The following is a 23,745-nucleotide window of genomic DNA, read 5'->3' as shown; positions in this document are numbered from 1 at the left end:
TGACATTTAAGACAAAAAGCAAATTCAGCTTTTCAGACCAAAATATTTAATCATTAAACCTGGTAAGGTGCACTCAGTTTTTCCTAAACACTGGGACCAATGGCCATGGAAAGGAAGGGCTCAGAGAGCAGGACCAGGGGACTGAGAAAGGGAGAGGGAGAGAGGTGTTTATTACGGGCTTCAGTGGAGACCCCCAAACCATCAATTCAAACATACAGAAATATAAAAATGCAAACTTTAAAATGTTCTTGAGTTTTAGTATTAGATGATATATATTTTTTAAAAACTACAGAAGAGAATTAGCTGATTTTGTGGTCAAAATATTGAGGCAGTTTTAGTGGACCAAAAGGTTGAATGCTCTGTTTCTCTCTATCCCTGCCTTTGTTACAGGATGTAAATGAAAACACTTGGAAGTAGATGGTCCAGACAGCCCTTGCTTTGCATAGTTCTGCCTGCACAAGTTGCAATTAGCACAATTTAGTTAAATAACACTAGACCCCCAACATGGTTCGTATATGCTGCCATAGCGTTTTAACCAGTAATTAGTTTTAACTAGTAAGTAATTATATGGAGTACAAACTTTGCTGTTAGGTTTTCAACCCACAAATCACTATAAAAGTAACAGATATGCATCATGATCAGTGACCAGTTAAATCCCTTCTTTCAACGCCTGTTAGGGATTGATCACTGAATATTTGTTATTCAGTTTATGTACAGACAGAAAAGTGTCTTAAGGTGATAAGGTATTATACATATGTGTCAAGTCATTAATGTTTGGAGATACAGAAATATTCATAGATTAAGTGAAACTATGTTAGAATTCCTTTAAAATACTTGGGGATATGTAAATTCTACTTCAATGAAAACAATAACTAGAAATGGAAAGTGTGTAAGGGTATAAATGAAGCAAGACTGATCATGCATTGATAATAAATTGGTTGAATTTATTGGTAGATTGGTAAAATTGGTAAGATTGGTAAAATCAGGTTCATTAAACTATTCTATTTTGGTAAATGACTGAAATTACCATAATAGACGAAAAAAGCTTGAGGAGTACGATTAAATTATATTATTTGATATAACTCAAATTTCTAGGTACATGGTGTTAGGTTGCTAGTTTTAGAAAAAACTTATAAATTCATTAAAAGACTGTCATATGTTTTTTTTAGTTATTGAAAATAACTCAGGTGGCTTATTATTTATTAAATTTATTAATTAAAACAAAAACGATCACAAAGATGTTCCAGAGAATAGGCCAAGTTTATTTGGTTAAAAAAATATTTGTATACATTACCATTATTATAGAGTGCAATATTGTCAAGAAAATGTAGGTGGTCATTAAGAACTTATCAAATAGATTGTTCTATCCTGGGTTTGATGACAGAAGTATTCCTTAATTGATTTGCCCCAAATTAAGATGAGCAGCTAACCCTGAGATCTCTGGCCCAGGAAGGAGTTGGGGAGGAATAGCCTGCTCTCTCAGCTGCAGAATGCTTCTGGAAAGGATGGCGGAGAACTTGCTGGAGGAGGTGGACCTGGGAAACAATTTAAACTAGATAAATACAGATTCTCTTACTTAGGACCCTTATGAATTTTCTAAATTTTCAAAACAACTAGGTAAATTTTAAATGTATATGAAGCTGCTTAAACATTTTCTGTTTCATTACAACTATGGCTGTTACTTACGATTTCTGTTGTTCCACAGAAAGTTCCTTAGGTACTAGTTTTTTTGCTAAAACAGGAGAGTGAATATGTACAGTGTCACGAAGAATACGTATACATCCTGATCATTTCTTAATTCCTTCACAGCATTAAGAGAATTATAATTTTCTAAAACATTTATAAAAATAAGAGGATGTCAGTGATTTACACTATTTCCAGATCAAGGGTATGGATTCCAACTGACGCTGCTTCCTCATTTGCAATTTTGCCCTGTGACGTAAACTGAGGCATCAAAGAACTCACCTCTTTCAACAATAAATTCTGGGATCGAAATGTGTATTTTCATTTAGTTATAAAATAATTAAGTCATGGGGATATACAGAATGGTGACTATAGTTAATAATACTGTACTGTATATTTGAAAGTTGCTTAGAGAATCTCAAAAAAAAAAAAGAATAGCTCTCAAAAGTCCTCATCACAAGAAAAAAAAAATGTAGCTATGTATGGCGATGGATGTCAACTAGACTTACTGTGGTAAGCATTTCACAAAATACACAAGTATCAAATCATTATGCTGTACACCTGAAATTAATAAAATGTTACATGCCAACTATACCTCAATTTAAAAAGTATGGATAACATATATTAAACCTATCTAATCTCACCTGCTAGTTTAAAAGCTCCCAGAATGTGGTCCACTGGAGAAGGGAATGGCAAACCACTTCAGTATTCTTGCCTTGAGAACCCCATGAACAGTATGAAAAGGCAAAATGATAGGATACTGAAAGAGGAACTTCCCCAGGTCAGTAGGTGTGCAATATGCTACTGGAGATCAGTGGAGAAATAACTCCAGCAAGAATGAAGGGATGGAGCCAAAGCAAAAACAATACCCAGCTGTGGATGTGACTGGTGATAGAAGCAAGGTCCGATGCTGTAAAGAGCAATATTGCATAGGAACCTGAATGTTAGGTCCATGAATCAAGGCAAATTGGAAGTGGTCAAACAGGAGATGGCAAGAGTGAATTTCGACATTCTAGGAATCAGTGAACTAAAATGGACTGGAATGGGTGAATTTAACTCAGATGACCATTATATCTACTACTGCAGGCAGGAATCCCTCAGAATAAAAGGAGTAGCCATCATGGTCAACAAAAGAGTCCAAAATGCAGTACTTGGATGCAATCTCAAAAATGACAGAATGGTCTCTGTACGTTTCCAAGGCAAACCATTCAATATCACAGTAATCCAAGTCTATGTATGCCCCCACCAGTAACGCTGAAGAAGCTGAAATTGAACTGTTCTATGAAGACCTACAAGACCTTTTAGAACTAACACCCAAAAAAGATGTCCTTTTCATTATAGGGGACTGGAATGCAAAAGTAGGAAGTCAAGAAACACCTGGAGTAACAGGCAAATTTGGCCTTGGAGTACAGAATGAAGCAGGGCAAAGACTAATAGAGTTTTGCCAAGAAAATGCACTGGTCATAACAAACACCATCTTCCAACAACACAAGAGAAGACTCTACACATGGACATCACCAGATGGTCAACACCGAAATCAGATTGATTATATTCTTTGCAGCCAAAGATGGAGAAGCTCTATACAGTCAACAAAAATAAGACCAGGAGCTGACTGTGGCTCAGATCATGAACTCCTTATTGCCAAATTCAGACTTAAATTGAAGAAAGTAGGGAAAACCACTAGATCATTCAGGTATGACCTAAATCAAATCCCTTATGATTATACAGTGGAAGTGAGAAATAGATTTAAGGGCCTAGATCTGATAGACAGAGTGCCTGATGAACTATGGAATGAGGTTCGTGACACGGTACAGGAGACAGGGGTCAAGACCATCCCCATGGAAAAGAAATGCAAAAAAGCAAAATGGCTGTCTGGGGAGACCTTACAAATAGCTGTGAAAAGAAGAGAAGCGAAAAGCAAAAGAGAAAAGGAAAGATATAAGCATCTGAATGCAGAGTTCCAAAGAATAGCAAGAAGAGATAAGAAAGCCTTCCTCAGCGATCAATGCAAAGAAATAGAGGAAAACAACAGAATGGGAAAGACTAGAGATCTCTTCAAGAATATCAGAGATACCAAGGGAATATTTCATGCAAAGATGGGCTCGATAAAGGACAGAAATGGTATGGACCTAAAAGAAGCAGAAGATATTAAGAAGAGGTGGCAAGAATACACAGAAGAACTGTACAAAAAGGATCTTCACGACCCAGATAATCATGATGGTGTGATCACTGACCTAGAACCAGATATCCTGGAATGTGAAGTCAAGTGGGCCTTAGAAAGCATCACTACGAACAAAGCTAGTGGAGGTGATGGAATTCCAGTTGAGCTATTTCAAATCCTGAAAGATGATGCTGTGAAAGTGCTGCACTCAATATGCTAGCAAATCTGGAAAACTCAGCAGTGGCCACAGGACTGGAAAAGGTCCGTTTTCATTCCAATCCCAAAGAAAGGCAATGCCAAAGAATGCTCAAACTACCGCACAATTGCACTCATCTCACACGTTAGTAAAGTAATGTTCAAAATTCTCCAAGCCAGGCTTCAGCAATATGTGAACTGTGAACTTCCTGATGTTCAAGCTGGTTTTAGAAAACGCAGAGGAACCAGAGATCAAATTGCCAACATCTGCTGGATCGTTGAAAAAGCAAGAGAGTTCCAGAAAAACATCTATTTCTGCTTTATTGACTATGCCAAAGCCTTTGACTGTGTGGATCACAATAAACTGTGGAAAATTCTGAAAGAGATGGGAATACCAGACCACCTGACCTGCCTCTTGAGAAATTTGTATGCAGGTCAGGAAGCAACAGTTAGAACTGGACATGGGGCAACAGACTGGTTCCAAATAGGAAAAGGAGTACGTCAAGGCTGGATATTGTCACCCTGCTTATTTAACTTACATGCAGAGTACATCATGAGAAACGCTGGACTGGAAGAAACACAAGCTGGAATCAAGATTTCCGGGAGAAATATCAATAACCTCAGATATGCAGATGACACCACCCTTACGGCAGAAAGTGAAGAGGAACTCAAAAGCCTCTTGATGAAAGTGAAAGTGGAGAGTGAACAAGTTGGCTTAAAGCTCAACATTCAGAAAACGAAGATCATGGCATCCCGTCCCATCACTTCATGGGAAATAGACGCAGAAACAGTGGAAACAGTGTCAGACTATTTTTTTAGGCTCCAAAATCACTGCAGATGGTGACTGCAGCCATGAAATTAAAAGATGCTTACTCCTTGGAAGGAAAGTTATGACCAACCTGGATAGCATATTCAAAAGCAGAGACATTACTTTGCCAACAAAGGTTCGTCTAGTCAAGGCTATGGTTTTTCCTGTGGTCATGTATGGATCTGAGAGTTGGACTGTGAGGAAGGCTGAGCACCGAGGAACTGATGCTTTTGAACTGTGGTGTTAGAGAAGACTCTTGAGAGTCCCTTGGACTGCAAGAAGATCCAACCAGTCCATTCTGAAGGAGATCAGCCCTGGGATTTCTTTGGAAGGAATGATGCTAAAGCTGAAACTCCAGTACTTGGGCCACCTCATGCGAAGAGTTGACTCATTGGAAAAGACTCTGATGCTAGGAGGGATGAGGGCAGGAGGAGAAGGGGATGACAGAGGATGAGATGGCTGGATGGCATCACTGACTTGATGGACGTGAGTCTGGGTGAACTCCGGGAGTTGGTGATGGACAGAGAGGCCTGGTGTGCTGCGATTTATGGGGTCGCAAAGAGTCGGACACGACTGAGCAACTGAAGTGAACTGAACTGAATATATGTTTATACTTTTCCACAGCACCTTGCAGAGAGTGGATTCTCAAGAAATGTTTGATGCAGAAAGGTAAACACAAGAGGTATGTGTCAAGGGTTATAGGTCTAAAGGTTTGACAGAATCTTCTTCTTTTCCTGCAATGAGAATTTAACCCTTGGTTAACTTTCTGGGTCTGTTTCCTAATAACCTGCTAAGTGGTTTGTCCACTGTATCACCTTACAACATGGCTCGTGACTGACAACACTTGGCCTGGGAGAACTGTAAACACCTGAGAGAACGCCGGGCTTCCTTGAGTGTGAGGACGTGTGGGATAAGGCAGGTCTCTGCGGGGATATTGGAAACTATGCCCATGGAGTTATAGGAGCCACTGGTTTATGTGGAACATGCGACTTTTCAGCCAGGGCCACCCCTGCGTCTTCCCAGCATGGATCGTGTCCTCCTGCACCCGAGCTTTACCACTGTCCCTGCCTGCCTGTGGGGACACTGCGAGAACTGCAAAGAGGAGCCTGCTGGTGCCTGCTGGTAAGCTGTGCTTCTGTCCTATGTCTTTCTGAATCAAGTAGGGCCAAGAGCAGCCTGTAATAATCTTAGGACGCTGAATGTTTACTTGAGCCTAGGAAGACACCTCCCCTCCCACGGTGGACACTGCATCCTTACTTAAATATAATTTTGAGGAGAGAGAGAAAAGAGGGAGTGAACAAAAGAGAGGGAAGGAAGGCAAAACAAGTCAACAAAACACCTTATTAAACACTGTTTAGTTCCCCAGCTTAGACTGATTTATCTAAAGATAATACCGACAACTCCTTTCTCTTTGTTTCTCCCTAATACTCTAAGAAGGTTACACTTTAAAATATTTTATTTTCTAAGATGAAAACCTGTATTTTGTCAGGCTAATTGAACTACTGAAATGAAAAGTTAATGCAAGCTCCACATCAGAAATGGCAAGAACAGTTCTGTCATGCCGGCTCTGGTGAGTTGTGGTGGCTACCCAGTACGCTGTGATGAAGATTCTGAGGCTGTGACCCATGTGGGCAGGAGAGGGCCGTGACCATCACCAGTGTCTGCAGGCCCAAAGAGCGACAGCACGAGTGCCAGGCCCATTCCTCTTCCAAAAAATACATTGTGTGTGATGCATTTTTAAACAATTAGGAAATATTTAAGACACAGAAGGTATACAGAATGATAAACACCTGTGTGCCCTCTACTCAGCTTCAGAAATAAAATGCTTCCCGTATGGCTCAAGCCCTGAGTATCCTTCCCTAACCCAAACTTCCTCCTTGTTGCTAAGCAACCACCGACCAAAGGTGACGTTATGATCTCTCTTCATTTTTGTTACTTCTATTATATATGCATGTATCACTAAAAACGTATGATTTTACATGTGTTACATGAAATTGGGGTGGTGACACATTATATGCATTCCTTGGGTTATTTTGCTAATATTATATGTGAGATTCATCCAAGCTGAAGAGTGTAGATGGTACCTTCATCTTCATGGATGTCAAGGCTCATTTCAGTGGACCCAGGTCACTAGAGCCATGGAAGCCTGGTGAAAACAAAACCTAACTCCCTTTGGAGAGATGCTCAAATCAGGCTTCACCAGATTTCTGAGACTAAAATCCAAAACCCCCAACGTGAACAGTGACTAGCAGACCCAGACCCTCAGGAGTTCAAATAATGTAGGTATGTGATATCAAATGAATATTAAAATTTTTAAACACATTAAAGAATAAATTTTGAAATACAAGAAAATGCTCCACTGAAAACAGAAAGAGAGACCAGGCAATGAGAATCCTGGGAAGCTAGTGCTAGCAATGACGTGGTTAGTAAGTCTGCAAAGAAAAAAAAATAAGTGTGTTTAAAAGATGATACATTTAAAAATGAAAAAAAATAAGTCCAGAAAAGTCAACGACCTTACCTCTGAAAAATCATTCCTTTCTGCTTTTTGCACTGCGGATTCTGCCATCCAGTTCTTCAGCACATATCTAGGATTAACAGCTTAAACAAAGAGGGAGAGGTGCATCGTGGAACAATGATTACTAAGTCCACACAGGCCACAAGAAATTACCACTGAAATGAGATAACCTTTAAGAACTTTGCTGGAAGGCCCAAATGAGAACAATGATCAGTGTCAGTCAATTCTGATTGTTTACAAATAATGCACAGTATTCTGACCTTGTGGCACAGAAAAACCTTTGTTTAGCATTATGAACAATATTATGGTTTATCTTCTCAGTGCTTCATCGATTTGGTTCTTCACCATGTTCAGTTCACTAAGCATTTTATACAGTGCAGAGAAAGTAGCAAATTCATCCTGTAGCCCACATGAAGAAAGGAAAAAATTTGTTGCTTTTAACATCTTCAAACAGAATTAAGGTCTGACTCTAAGACTGTTTAATGCTGATGTTGCCAATGACAAACAGGATGGGTTACATGCAAGCAAAACTCTCTGTAAATTTATATTTTTTACAGTAACCATGCATTTTTCATACTAAAAAGTATTATAATACTGGGACACTGCAGAAACTATGTCTTTATTTGAGGTGAACCTTTTCCAAAATAAGTTATCAAGTGGGTGGAGAGGAGGCAAGTTTTTCCCCAGTGGCATAATGGGAATTCAGAGAGGACTCCTGATATCACCATTTTGTGATTCTCAACAGCATTCTTCTGAGTTACTTGAATGGATAGAACATACAAATTCCATTTCAACTTGGTTTTAAATATCTGCCAAGACATGACAGATAATCTAAATTGGAAAACAACTTCTGAAACAGAACTTCCCTGTGACCCAAGTAATCCTATTTCTCTAGGAATGTAGTCTTTGGAAACAAATTTAAACATTCAAAAGCATTATTTATATTATGGAAAATTAGAAGCAACATGCTGCTGCTGCTGCTAAGTCACTTCAGTCGTGTCCGAACCTCAGCCACCCCATGGACTGCAGCCTTCCAGGATCCTCCATCCATGGGATTTTCCAGGCAAGAGTACTGGAGTGGGCTGCCATTGCCTTCTCTGAGAAGCAACATAGATACCTATTAATAGGTAACTAAGTGAAACAACAAACTGCCAACATCCCTGGATCATCAAAAAAGCAAGAGAGTTCCAGAGAAACATCTATTTCTGCTTTATTGACTACGCCAAAGCCTTTGACTGTGTGGATCACAACAAACTGTGGAAAATTCTGAAAGAGATGGGAATACCAGACCACCTGACCTGCCTCTTGAGAAACCTGTATGCAGATCAGGAAGCAACAGTTAGAACTGGACATGGAACAACAGACTGGTTCCAAAAAGGAAGAGGACTTCGTCAAGGCTATATATTGTCACCCTGCTTATTTAACTTATATGCAAAGTACATCATGAGAAATTCCGGGCTGGAGGAAGCACAAGCTGGACTCAAGATTGCCAGGAGAAATATCAATAACCTCAGATATACACATGACACTACCCCTATGGCAGAAAGTGAAGAAGAAGTGAAAGAGGAGAATGAAAAAGTTGCCTTAAAAAGTTCAACATTCAGAAAACTAAGACCATGGCATCTTAGACTGGTCCCATCACTTCATGGCAAGTAGATGGGGAAACAGTGGCTGACTTTATTTTTCTGGGCTCCAAAATCACTGCAGATGGTGACTGCAGCCATGAAATTAAAAGACACTTACTCCTTGGAAGGAAAGTTATGACCAACCTAGACAGCATATTAAAAAGCAGAGACATTACTTTGTCAACAAAGGTCCGTCTAGTCCAGGCTATGGTTTTTCTAGTGGTCATGTATGGATGTGAGAATTGGACTATAAAGAAAGCTGAGCATCAAAGAATTGATGCTTTTGAACTGTGGTGTTGGAGAAGACTCTTGAGAGTCCCTTGGACTGTAAGGAGATCCAACCAGTCCATCCTGAAGGAGATCAGTCCTGGGTGTTCATTGGTAGGACTGATGGTGAAACTGAAACTCCATTACTTTGGCCACCTGATGTGAAGAGCTGACTCATTTGAAAAGACCCTGATGCTGGGAAAGATTGAGGGCAGGAGGAAAAGGGGACGACAGAGGATGAGATGGTTAGATGGCATCACTGACTCAATGGACATGGGTTTGGGTGGACTCCGGGAGTTAGTGATGGACAGGGAGGCCTGGTGTGCTGTGGTTCATGGGGTCTCAAAGAGTTGGACACGACTGAGCGACTGAACTGAACTGAAGTGAAACAATACACATCCTTTCAAAGATACATTATGCAGTCACTAAAAATGTTACATTATAAAGGGTGAAGTAAGAAAAATGTATATTTTTAGTTAAAAAAGATCTAAAATTATACCATAATATGATTACTACAATATTTTCTCATAATCAATACACACAGAAAAAGAGAGACCAGAAGGAAATGCATCAAAGAGTGAATAGCAGTTGTGCTTGAGTGATGGAAGTGTTTTTATTCTTTCTACAAATTTGCATTTTCCAAATTTTAAAGAATACATAAAAACATAAAGAATTCATAGAGAACCCTTTTAAAATAAGAACACATACATACAATAAATATATACAGTCCATAGATGAAAAGGAAATTGGCATGCAAAGAAAATTGTGGAAGCAGTCAGCTTAGGCAGAGGGAGTAGTTATCTTGTAGTTATCTTAAAAGTAGTTATCTTAAATTAGCTCACCCAATTTAAAGTCTGACAATCTTAACACTATAGAAACCTGGCAATGGAATACTGTTAAAATATACTAGGACTTGCAGCTGCAAACAGAAGTAGCTTGGATCAAATTATACACATACAAACTATCTGAAATCAGAAAATTGTAGATCTGCTTATAGAATTCTTTGAAGAGCTACCTAATTCCATACATTTGTAAAATCTGGTCTGGAACTTGACCATTGCTCATTGTGGAAATTAAAAGTACACTGTTCAACACTTAATTATTTCTTTTACTCAAAGCTGCAGCCTTGAATTCACTTAAATATCTTTCATTTTACCATCTCATCCATCCTGTCATGACCAAACAAATCCAAATCCTAAAGTCAGTCAGTTCAGTCGCTCAGTCGTGTTTGACTCTTTGTGACCTCATGAACCACAGCACGCCAGGCCTCCCTGTCAGGCATATTTTCTTCTTTCAATTTCTTTTTTTCTCTTAATTGCTGAGAGTATCCATACTGAGCTTCCCTATAAATTCTGTATGACTGCATCAATGTACATAAGTGCCTGGCAACTGAACCCATGCTGAGCCCCAAATAGGTTATTCACTTCCTTGTAAAAACTCTGCTTGCTTTTATTTCTACAATGATGTCCTGAGTCAAGAAGCAATCTCATCCACTAACTTAATGTGGGATATTAGCATCCCCTTATTTCATCCACATGGATCAGCCGCCCTGATGATACCAACTTACTAGCTCTCCTCTCCAGGACTGGAGTCCTTCTGTCTTAACTTATTTGATCCTTTAGAGCCCACAGTGCAGAAAGAACTAACTTCCATTTTTTTCTTCCATTTCTTTTACCAAGCATGATGTTGCATGGTAAACTGAAAGCAGTATATAAAGGTGATTTTTTTTTTTTAGCTCCGTCATTTAGTGGATGTGTATTAAGGCCCAGGCACTGTAACAAGATAACTTACAAATATTATTACTCACGATTACAACATTCCTACAAAATATTCCCCCTTTAAAAATAGCTGAGAGCATTGAAACTTTATATTATACAGCAAAAAAAGTGGCAAGATGAGAGTCATCTGTCAGATTCTAAAACTCATGTTCTTTCTGCCATAAACCACATCATTTTCCTTGTCTCTCCACCATCTTTGAAGACCATATTATTTAAACATCAATCGGCAAATGTATTGAAAGCAGGGGTATCATACTCAAACTAAGTCACCTGCTCAAACCAGAAAGGCTTCTATTTGACACTTCAGCTCTATGAAAATACACTCATCTAAAGTTACTGTAGTTAAAAGCAAAACAACAAATTCAGTTCCCTCAAGTAATTACTTCCCAGGTTCCAAAGCTTATCACTTTTATATAAGAATCTTTAAAGATGAAAAAAATCAAAAGGATTACTTACCTGTCATTCTTTTTCTTCTTTCAGAATCTGAGTCACTGATGTTACTAAAAAATGAACAGAACAAAGGACGGAATTAATCACTGTCTCCCCAAATCATATCATTTTTCCAAAAGGGTGAATATTATTTCACAAGACAAATATTGAAAAGAAAAAGTTTTAATTACACTGAATCAGTACCTGAAAGGAAGACAGAAAATACTGTTTGATTAAACAATACATAAAATAATGCCTTATTTAGTTATTTGTGCTGTGCTGTGCTTAGTCACTCAGTTGTATCCTACTCTGCAACCTCATGGTCTTGTAGCCTGCCAGGCTCCTCTCTCTATGGGATTCTCCAGGCAAGAACACTGGAGTGGGTTGCCATTCCCTTCTCCAGGGGATCTTCCCAACCCAGGGAATGAACCCAGGCCTCCCACATTGCCCACAAATTTTTTGCTGTATGAGCCACCAGGGAAGCCGATTTAGTTATTTGAGATAAGCCCAAAAGTTTTATTTTTACCAATTAAAAAAAATAATTTTGTCTTAAAAAAAGAATTTAAACTCCCTGGCACCTATTTTTATCTTAAACACAGTTTTCTGAAAATAACTTGTTCTTTGTTACTCACGGTCAGCTTTATGAAAACCCTCAGCTGTCATTAAACTGTGAAAGGCTATTTGCTTCTGTGCATGCTGTGGTCTCCCTCTTCAACTTTTTCGTGTGCCACCTACAACTGCATACTCTTTGCTGTTTGTTGCTTCCGATTCATTGTGATGGTTATGAAGCAGAGCAACTTCTGACAATTGTAGAAGATGTGAGGACAGTTACGAGACACTGGATGAAATCCTGGTGGGCTCTCTCCAGAGCTTCAAGGCTTTGAGGGGGTTGGTCCTTGGGCGGTGTTAGCAGAGCTGAGGTGAACAGAGGGGGTGCTCTCAGTGTGGGTGAGATGTTAGCAGACACGCCTCATCCAGAGCAGACTTCCCGGGAGTTAGAAGGAAGTGTTGGAAAATGGAAAGGAAGTGAGGAATCTGATGGGTTGATGATGCTAAAGTAACACATTACATGCTCTTTCAAGAAGTAAGATTAGGTTACTTTACCTCTTGAGTCTCGAAAGGTACTGGGACACCCAGGCAGGAAAGAGTTTGTGCTTTGAGATCATTTTCAGTGCCCAGAATTCCTAGAGAAAATACAGTAATAGACTGCTTATTTTAACTGTATGTTCCTTAAATTGTACGTTCCAATATTAATAATTTATAACATCCAGATTTCTTTTGAGGTTCTCTATTTCAAGCAGAAGCAGTAAAAAGGAACAGTGTTTTCCTTTTCTTTATATAACATTCAACTCAAATTCTAATTCATGGAAATCCATGTCATGGAATGATTTAAAAGAAATAAAAAAATATACAGAGTTCTTATAAATAGACATTACACGTGAATACTTATCAAAACCCTTCCTTTAAATAGGGAACTTGCTTAATGCTTAACTTGCTTAATTTATTATTTACTTTCAAAATTTAATCTGTAACTTTTATTTATCTATCAATTCATTATGTCAGCTATGTGTTAGGAACTATGTTAGTTGGGAAGCATATAAAAATTAATAAGACATAGCCTCTGCTTTTAAAAAGGAAAATGTGTAAACAGATACTTCAGTGCCATTTTAGAAGTGTTACAGAAATATACATAATGGTTAAGGGAACAGAAATAAGCAATTAGCTCTAGCTAAGTGTTATGGGGTTGAAAAAATTTCAAATTCAGAAGACACAGAAATGAACTATTAAATAAAGGCGTTATGATCTACTCTCCTAGATTTTCCCAATATTCAGTAATTTAAATATTAACACTTGTCAAGAACTTGTTCAGATCACGTTAACATTACTTTGTGTCAGTTTTCTACACATTATATGATAATTAGTTCTGATAGGCAAATCATTTCTAATTTTAAAATTATATCCAAGATGCTTAATAGTTAATATTTTACTGTATAAGTAGACATTCTTTTATTCAAATCACTTCTAAAAACATAATTTATGGCTATTTCACACCTGTGAGTACTATATATATATATATATATATATATACACACATAATTTTATGTGTGTATATATGTATATATTTCTTTGGTTAACACAGAAAAGATCATAAAATATAATGAAGAAACAAATTTTTAAAAATATGGCTATGTTTTTATCTGAAAATAATAAAAACAATGATCAATATAAAAGATTCACACCCTATAAGTAGATCTAATTTATAAAAATCTATAATAAGTAGGAGTCTTCTGGTTAGTTCAGTTCAGTTCAGTTGCTCAGTTGTGTCCAACTCTTTGTGACGCTATGGACAGCAAGACGCCAGGCTTCCCTGTCCATCACCAACTCCCGGAGTTTACTCAAACTCATGTCCATCATGTCGGTGATGCCATCCAACCATCTCATCCTCTGTCGTCCCCTTCTCCTCCTGCCTTCAATCTTTCCCAGCATCAGGGTCTTTTCCAATGAGTCGGTTCTTCGCATCCAAGTATTGGAGTTTCAGCTTCCGCATCAGTCCTGCCAATGAATATTCAGGACTGATTTCCTTTAGGATGGACTGGTTGGATCTCCTTGCGGTCCAGAGGACTCTCAAGAGTCTTCTCCAACATCACAGTTCAAAAACATCAATTCTTCGGTGCTCAGCTTTCTTTACAGTCCAACTCTCACATCCATACATGACTACTGGAAAAACCATAGCTTTGACTAGACAGACCTTTGTCAGCAAAGTAATATCTCTGCTTTTTAATATGCTGTCTAGGTTGGTCATAACTTTTCTTCCAAGGGGCAAGTGTCTTTTAATTTCATGGCTACAGTCACCATCTATAGTGATTTTGGAGCCCAAGAAAATAAAGTCTGTCGCTGTTTCCATTGTTTCCCCATCTATTTGCCATGAAGTGATGGGACTGGATGCCATGATCTTAGTTTTCTGAATGTTGAGTTTTAAGCCAGCTTTTTCACTCTCCTCTTTCACTTTTCATCAAGAGGCTCTTTAGTTCTTCACTTTCTGCCATAAGGGTGGTGTCATCTGCATATCTGAGGTTACTGATATTTCTCCCGGCAATCTTGATTTCAGCTTGTGCTTCATCCAGCCCGGCATTTTGCATGATATACTCTGCATTTAAGTTAAATAAGCAGGGTGACAATATACAGCCTTGTATATTGTACTCCTTTCCCAATTTGGAACCAGTCTGTTGTCCCATGTCCAGTTCTAACTGTTGCTTCTTGACCTGCATACAGATTTCTCAGGAGGCAGGTCACGTGGTCTGGTATTCCCGTCTCTTGAAGAATTTTTCAGTTTGTTGTGATCCACCCAGTCAAAGGCTTTGGCGTAGTCAATAAAGCAAAAGTAGATGTTTTTCTGGAACTCTCTTGCTTTTTCGATGATCCAGCAGATGTTGGCAATCTGATCTCTGGTTCCTTTGCCTTTTCTAAATCTAGCTTGAACATCTGGAAGTTCTTGGTTTGTGTACTGTTGAAGCCTTGCTTGGAGAATTTTGAGCATTACTTCTAGTTAATATCCATATCCACAATAGCCAGAAAATGGAAATGATCCAAATGTCCATCAACTAGTAACTGGATAAACAGAACGTGGTCTATCCTTATAAGGGAGTTATAAAGTAATAAACAGAAAATAATATTTTAAGATATACTTAAGAGATCTTAAAAGTAATAAAGAGGAAAGAACCACTGATATAGGTTATGACATGGGTGAACCTCAAAAATAAGCCAGATACTAAAGATTACATATCATATGATTCCATTTACAGAGAATGTCTAGAAAGGAAATCTTAAGAGACAGAAAGAAGATTAGTAGTTGCTTGAGAACAGAAGCAGAAAAAAGGGATTCACTGCAAATGGGCACAAAGGATCTTTTAGAGTGATGGAATTGCTCTAAAACTGAACTGTGGCATAGCTGCAAAAAATCTGCACATTATTTAAAAATCACTGAATTGTACACTTAAAATGAATGGGATTTTAGGGTATGTAAATTATGCCTTATCAAACCTGTTAAAGAAAAGTGAGTTAAGAAAAAAGCCAAAAGGCATGAATAAATACCTGAGGAATGACTAGTTCCTGTAATTGGCTTTGAGTGATCTCACTGAGCTGCCGAAATGTCATTGTAAAGTCAGCTTCTGTCTTTTCCATGAGCTAATGAAAATAATTACATTTAGCAACCTCAGTCATTCCAAGAATATACAGTGTATTCAGTCAAATGTTAATCAGGAAAAAAAGATAAAACGATAATAAACTCACATGTAAGAGAAATGCAATTAAATCATCATCACCCTCGCTTTTTCCAAGTAATCCCAATTTGGCTTTGAACAGTTCTCTAAATCTAAAAGGGAAAACGCCAATTCGTTATTAAAATTCTCACTATTTTAAGAATTGCCCTCAAACCAAGCAGGATGCTTTAATATGTGTTCAAACAAACGAACCTTGTATAGTAAAGAACGGGATACTCCTTAAGGATCTGAGTGGCACTGTAGGGAGAAGAAAGGAGAGCATAGGTAAACCTGAATTTAATATTCACATTCTTGAGTTACATTTTATGTGAACAAAGTGAACCTTCTCATATATTAAATAATGTTCGATATGTCTACTGATTCTATTTTAGTAATTTAATTATATATCATATCTTAGAGAAAATTGTCCATATAAATTTACTGTCTCAAAGATTTGAAGACAGTACAGGTCAAATCATGTCACTCCTGAAATATCACTATATACAATTAGCTTAGAGGATAAATGCTGATATGTCTCCATAATACCAAAAGAATCTGGTGTATTTTAAAACTTATCTTAAACCCCAAACAATGCATTAGATACCTCACTCAGTACAATGACATTTTATTTGCCTGAATGGGATGGAAGGGAAAATAACACACAAATAGATGTTTAGTGAGGGAAAATATCTGAAAAACTTGTTCTCTTTTAACAGTAGAGAAAGTGGCAGAGAAGGGAAGATAACTGTGGGGGTTGGGAAATGTAATAGTTTCCAAATCAAAGTGGGTGGGGTGGGGGAGGAATGAGTGAGCTGCTCAAATCATTAAAAGGTAAGGAAAGTAGGGGGAAAGTTAAAGATAATGCACAACATAAAACAGAAGGAATAAAATATATCAATTATTATAATCAATGTGAATAGCCTATATATGTCTGTTAAATAAAAAGCCCGACTACTTAGAAATTCAGAAAAACAGTAATAAATAACCTTTGGATCAAAGAAGAAATAAACTATGATTTCACAACACCTAAAAAACAATAAATAGGAGAACATTTTATCCTTATAAGTATGGAAAAAGGCCAACAATGTACCCTCCCCCCCCCAAAAAAAAAATATATATATATAAACATACATATAGTTTGGAAGCCTTCATTATTAAATATTAAAGATTGTTTTTAAAATGTTTCTTGGTTTTAAAAAAGTGATCACTATACAGATATATTTTCACACTGATTTAATTAGTAGATTTTAGGTTTACTCACAGTTGCTTTTGCCTAGGATTCAATAATGGGTTTAGTGCTTGTAACAACTTGTTTAAATTAAACATCCCAATATTGGCCTGATTTCCTATTTTATATCTTCTTTCATCATCAGATGTGTTTGGTACAAAATCTGTTTAGAACAAAAAACAACCGTTTTACAATGATGACAATTATAATAGTTCTTTCTTCATTTTTAAGTTTACATTTAAACTTAATGAATTTATATTTATTAGATAAAAACATTTCTGACATTTAAACATTTAACTCAAGAGTAATGTAAATACTTAATACCCATGCTCATGAAAATCTTTTAAAATATGAATATTTGCCTAATAAAGGCACACATTTCTAACCTACAAGAATTTCTGGGTTATCACATGTACTTCACACTCCATCTCAATAGCATGTTCCCCAACCCTGATCCTATAACAGATTAGTAAGGGGGAGGTTAAATTACTTGACCAAGGGCACAGATTAAGGATCGATCAGATGCCAGAGTTCAGACTCATGTCTGTCTGACAATGAAGGCCCTTCCTCCCTTCATGGCATCTTCTCTTAATAAGTAATTTTTTGGCTTTCTGGGTTTTTTTGCCACTCCTAGGGGCTTGCGGGATCTTAGTTCCCAGACCAGGGATTGAACCTGTGCCCTTGGCAGTGAAAGCTCAGAGTCCTAATCTCTGCACCACCCATGGATGGGAGTTCCCATCTTTGAGGACTCAATATTATCTCCCTGTGGCACCTGGAAGATTGAGTAGCACATAACACAACTGTTTAATCAATGAACCCAATTCTTTCTACTACCTCAGCCTTGTGTTAGCCATAATGGTTTATCTAAAATAAACCAGTGATAATTTTTTTTAGTGAAATAAAGAATATATATATAAATCATACATACCTGGATTATAGGCCTCCATAAAACCAAATGGACCATAGTCAATTGTAATGGATAACAAACTGAAGTTATCAGTATTACAAACACCTAACAACAACAACAAAATGCCAAAAGCATGATAATAAAATAATAAAGCATTTTTAACTGTATAAAACTATACAGAATAGGAGAGGTCATGAAGATGCATCTGTTTTAGAAATGAAACAAAATCAGTTTATCAATTGAAAGTTTAACTGGTGAAGTCAAGTAGCTTAATATATATTAAAACTGTATTTTAAAATTAAATTTAGCCTTTTGTTGTATACTTCCCCTCCCCAAAGATTTCAAATACTACAGGAATAAAAGCCCCAAGAAATAAAAGTTCCTCTCATTTGTCCTGAATTTCTAGCATTTATTTGAAAATATATGTAGTTTGGAATGCAACTGAGACTACTAAAGTAACATTAAGTTTCAAAAGTTGTAAGAGTGGGGGAAAGGTAAAAATATCCATATTGGTACATATCCATGTACCCCATAACTAACAGTCCTTAGCTGCAGACCACCAGCAGAGTGGGGAGGGAGTGTGACCTCCTAGGGGAGGGGGTCATGGCAGAGTGCGGGGAAGGAGGGAGGCTGGGCGTGCATACACCAGCCTAATGTAGGAGAATTGGATGTGGTGGCAGCAGTGTCCACGGTAGACGGTTTCACCCTTTATCAGAGCAGGATGACTCAGCTTGTCAAAGTGTTCAGTATATATATACTCTCTAATCCAGCCATTCCACTTTCAGGAGTTTATCCTCAGAAACTCACCTTCAGATACAGCTGCACTGTGGTCACTGCAGCATAATTCGTAAAAGCAAAAACTCTGAAACACCTCCCTGCTCACCACCCCAACCCATCCCAAGTGAGACATAGTGAGTATGTAATTAAGGCAGAGTTCAAGAGGTTTTGCAACGTGAGAATCCTCTTTGGTATTTAGCCAGAGATCTTAGTATATATATGATTTGCTTTTGGCACCCCACTCCAGTACTCTTGCCTGGAAAATCCCATGGACGGAGGAGCCTGGTGGGCTGCAGTCCATGGGGTTGCTAAGAGTCGGGCACGACTGAGCAACTTCACTTTAACTTTTCACTTTCCTGCATTGGAGAAGGAAATGACAACCCACTCCAGTGTTCTTGCCTGGAGACTCCCAGGGACAGGGGAGCCTGGTGGGCTGCCGTCTATGGGGTTGCACAGAGTCAGACACGACTGAAGCAACTTAGCATAGCATAGCATTCTCAGTTCAGGCAGATATTCCTTCCAGTGTAACCCCACACAGTGAATGGCTTACAACACACACAAGCCAGCCCTGTTTTTATAGATGTATGAATACCATCCAAAAAAAGTCTAGAAGAATTGAGATGAAATCATTACTAATGATCCTGGAAGATCAAGAATATCCTGGAAGACAGAACTCACAGGCACTTCTGTATATTTTAAATTCTTTACCATAAGCGCAGATAGTGCTTTTATGATTAAGGTTTTTTTCTTTTTTTTTTTTTTTTAAAAAAAGCTTTTAAAAGACCTAATATAATATATACTCACAAGGGTAAAAAGCTTTACAGGTAACAATACCCCTATCAAATCAAGGATGCTTATTCTATTTTGTGTATCTGTTCCATTCAAAATCATTTTAAACATGAGAGAATTGTTTCTCTTTTGCTAAAAACAAATTCATATATTATAAATGTTATTCCTGCTCACTGGTGGGAATATTTAAAATACACACAAAAAAGAAGTCTTCTGGCTTCAACAGATTGATTCTACTTTCTTATCAGAAGACTGAAACATCAGTAGATAACTTACCATGAGCAAAACCAACAGACATCCACAAGGCAATGAGCTGTGCCGTCTCAAACACCACAATAGAAAAGAAATCCTAAAATAAAATTTAGAAAATTTTCATACTCCTCAGTAGTGTCTATGCTTTTAGGATCTTTGTTTCCAACACGGAAAGATCCCCTCAAAGGTGGGCCAAAAGATGATTAAAGGGATGGAAATTAGTACGTGTAAGAAAACAACGGAAGAACATAGAATTATTGACCCAGAAATAACATATAAAAGGCTCAGGCACAGTATTATGATCAGATTTTCTCCATGCACAGTAAGAAAAGGAAAAACATTAGAATTCAGCATAAAGTTTTATGCTGAGTTAAATGTAAACATGGAGCTAAATGTAAACAAAATGAGTTATTAAAATTTGAAATAAGTCACCAAGAAAAATAATGGAATTTCTTTGTAGCTGTTAAAAGAAAAAGATTATGCAGATCAAAAATTTCCATATGAATAGATCAAATTCCATATGAATAGAAAATCTCATTTGCATATGATGTATGTATTTTTTTTTTACAGCCACTACTATAGAAATATCTATATATCAAATGTGTGAGAAAAGAATATATGTGACAAGTTACAAAAAACAACATATGTAGTCAGGATGTAGTCACACTTCAGATCAGTCGCTCAGTCGTGTCCGACTCTTTGCGACCCCATGAATCCCAGCACGCCAGGCCTCCCTGTCCATCACCAACTCCCTGAGTTCACTCAGACTCATGTCCATCGAGTCAGTGATGCCATCCAGCCATCTCATCCTCTGTCGTCCCCTTCTCCTCTTGCCCCCAATCCCTCCCAGCATCAGAGTCTTTTCCAATGAGTCAACTCTTCACATGAGGTGGCCAAAGTACTGGAGTTTCAGCTTGAGCATCATTCCTTCCAAGGAAATCCCAGGGCTGATCTCCTTCAGAATGGACTGGTTGGATCTCCTTGCAGTCCAAGGGACTCTCAAGAGTCTTCTCCAACACCACAGTTCAAAAGCATCAATTCTTCGGCTCTCAGCCTTCTTCACAGTCCAACTCAGATCCATACATGATCACAGGAAAAACCATAGCCTTGACTAGACGGACCTTTGTTGGCAAAGTAATGTCTCTGCTTTTGAATATGCTATCTAGGTTGGTCATAACTTTCCTTCCAAGGAGTAAGCATCTTTTAATTTCATGGCTGCAGTCACCATCTGCAGTGATTTTGGAGCCCAGAAAAATAAAGTCTGACACTGTTTCCCCATCTATTTCCCATGAAGTGATGGGACGGGATGCCATGATCTTCGTTTTCTGAATGTTGAGCTTTAAGCCAACTTGTTCACTCTCCACTTTCACTTTCATCAAGAGGCTTTTGAGTTCCTCTTCACTTTCTGCCATAAGGGTGGTGTCATCTGCATATCTGAGGTTATTGAGATTTCTCCTGGCAATCTTGATTCCAGCTTGTGTTTCTTCCAGTCCAGAGTTTCTCATGATGTACTCTGCATATAAGTTAAATAAGCAGGGTGACAATATATAGCCTTGACGTACTCCTTTTCCTATTTGGAACCAGTCTTTTGTTCCATGTGCAGTTCTAACTGTTGCTTCCTGATCTGCATACAAATTTCTTAAGAGGCAGGTCAGGTAGTCTGGTATTCCCTTCTCTTACAGAATTTCCCACAGTTTATTGTGATCCACACAGTTAAAAGCTTTGGCATAGTCAATAAAGCAGAAGTAGATGTTTTTCTGGAACTCTCTTGCTTTTTCGATGATCCAGCGGATGTTGGCAATTTGATCTCTGGTTCCTCTGCGTTTTCTAAAACCAGCTTGAACATCAGGAAGTTCATGGTTCACATATTGCTGAAGCCTGGCTTGGAGAATTTTAAGCATTACTTTACTAGCGTATGAGATGAGTGCAATTGTGCGGTAGTTTGAGCATTCTTTGGCATTGCCTTTCTTTGGGATTGGAATGAAAACTGACCTTTTCCAGTCCTGTGGCCACTGCTGAGTTTTCCAGATTTGCTGGCATATTGAGTGCAACACTTTCACAGCATCATCTTTCAGAATTTGGAATAGCTCAACTGGAATGCCATCACCTCCACTAGCCTTGTTCATAGTGATGCTTTCTAAGGCCCACTTGACTTCACATTCCAGGATGTCTGGCTCTAAGTCAGTGATCACACCATCGTGATTATCTGGGTCGTGAAGATCTTTTTTGTACAGTTCTTCTGTGTATTCTTGCCATCTCTTCTTAATATCTTCTGCTTCTGTTAGGCCATACCATTTCTGTCCTTTATCGAGCCCATCTTTGCATGAAATATTCCTTTGGTATCTCTGATATTCTTGAAGAGATCTCTTGTCTTTCCCATTCTGTTGTTTTCCTCTATTTCTTTGCATTGATCGCTGAAGAAGGCTTTCTTATCTCTTCTTGCTATTCTTTGGAACTCTGCATTCAGATGTTTATATCTTTCCTTTTCTCCTTTGCTTTTCGCTTCTCTTCTTTTCACAGCTATTTGTAAGGCCTCCCCAGACAGCCATTTTGCTTTTTTGCATTTCTCTTCCATGGGGATGGTCTTACAACTTCCTTATCCAAGTCTTGTTTTCAAGGTAGTTCATCATCTTTTCCTTTCACAATATGTTCAAAGTGCTCTACGTTTTCCTTTTTAACTTTAGTTTTTTAAGCACTAGGTTGTAACCTTGATGGTGGCCAGCCAATAGAGAAAAAGAGTATTGCCCTTTGTTTTAAAAACAAACTTACCACATATCTGTTAGGTTCCTTGACATCTACTAAGGGGAAGTACTCCTGTATGATGAAGTCTAATAACATCCTAGAGATAAGGGGAGATAGCCATCAGTGTTCCTCAGAATACAGTATCGAATATCAATCATCTCAGCCCACTCCCAACATTCATGAATTCATTAGAATGCATGCTTATCATTTTAAAAATTAAATAAGATTTTATGCCCAGCCACAGAGAAATATTTCCTCAATGCCAATCACAACTGGAAATACGTTTCTAAGATCATATTAGATGCCATCTTATGATGCAACTCAGATCGGTTCAGCAAACATCTATGGAGAACCTCCAAGTGCTAGGAAAAATGACAAAAGCCAAACCCAGACATTAAAGAGCAGAGTCTACTGGGGAGAAAAACATCCAAAGAAATAATGACCTCACTGTCTAATACATGCAATCATAGAAATATATAAAAAGGACAAAGATAACAGAGCAGGGAATGATTATTTATGTACAAAAGGTCGTGTAAGGCTTCACAAATAAGGTTTCAAAGAAATTGGTCAGTGTTTGAAGTTAAAATATTAAAGTTGTGTATCATGTTCCATTCTGTACTTTAACTGACTACTCTGCTTAGTTGACTACTAGTGTTTCTTGCACTGGATGAGAGAGAATCCTGAAAAAAAGCTGGGGACTGCAGATATGATTTGGGAATTATTAAAACCCATTCAAAACAATAGGAGTGAAAAAAAACAAAACAATAGGAGTGGATTAGAGTTTATTTAGAGTGGATTAGAGACCTGCTTCAGGCACTTGGGAAACAAAACGGAATATATACATGGTTGTGGTAGCCAACATAGGCATTTTCAGGATAAACTGGTCACCAGTATACATCAAATGTCAGAGAGAGTAAGTGAGATATAATTGAAGTATGAACACCAGATGGAACAATTTCAGTGATCTGGTAAATCTGAGTGGAATGACCACCCCCCAGAAAAATGAAAAGTTAGAAACAGCGCCCTTTGAGAGGAGACTCCTCTCTCAATAAGCTTGGATGACCCTCAGTTCAGTGTTGTTGTTCAGTCACTAAGTCTAGTCTGACTCTTGAGACCCCATGGACTGAGGCATGCCAGGCTCCCCTGTCCTTCACTGTCTCTTGGGATTTGCTCAAATTCATGTCCACCAGGTCAGTGCTGCTATCTAACCATCTCCTCCTCTACTGTCCCCTTCTTTTGCCTTCAATCTTTCCCAGCATCAGGTTCTTTTCCAATGAGTCAGTTCTTTGCATCAGGTGGCCAGAGTATTGGAGCTTCGGCTTCAGCAGCA

The 23,745-nt window shown here is 38.1% G+C and overlaps 1 protein-coding gene across 6 annotated transcripts in view; it reads right to left on the bottom strand.

The window, feature by feature from the left end:
• Positions 1 to 1,241: 1,241 nt before the first annotated feature.
• The window catches only part of LOC109567913 (protein adenylyltransferase SelO), a 33,002-nt gene continuing 10,498 nt past the window's right edge, over positions 1,242 to 23,745 (bottom strand). For 2 of the 6 annotated variants that reach the window (XM_019972971.2, XM_070802007.1), the window contains 11 exons: positions 22,443 to 22,512; positions 19,698 to 19,770; positions 17,877 to 17,960; positions 16,982 to 17,111; positions 15,934 to 15,978; positions 15,752 to 15,833; positions 15,554 to 15,646; positions 12,566 to 12,645; positions 11,489 to 11,532; positions 7,366 to 7,445; positions 1,242 to 1,535 (listed from right to left, as the gene is read on the bottom strand). In XM_019972971.2, the coding sequence (XP_019828530.2) occupies positions 1,413 to 1,535; positions 7,366 to 7,445; positions 11,489 to 11,532; positions 12,566 to 12,645; positions 15,554 to 15,646; positions 15,752 to 15,833; positions 15,934 to 15,978; positions 16,982 to 17,111; positions 17,877 to 17,960; positions 19,698 to 19,770; positions 22,443 to 22,512 (904 nt within the window). In that variant the 3' untranslated portion in view covers positions 1,242 to 1,412. The other 4 variants (XR_002182136.2, XM_019972974.2, XM_070802006.1 and 1 more) reach the window with 4 other exon arrangements.

The sequence above is a fragment of the Bos indicus genome, chromosome 13 (assembly GCF_029378745.1).
Source record: "Bos indicus isolate NIAB-ARS_2022 breed Sahiwal x Tharparkar chromosome 13, NIAB-ARS_B.indTharparkar_mat_pri_1.0, whole genome shotgun sequence".
Taxonomy (NCBI): Eukaryota; Metazoa; Chordata; class Mammalia; order Artiodactyla; family Bovidae; genus Bos; species Bos indicus.
This window is presented reverse-complemented; position numbering and strand designations above follow the sequence as displayed.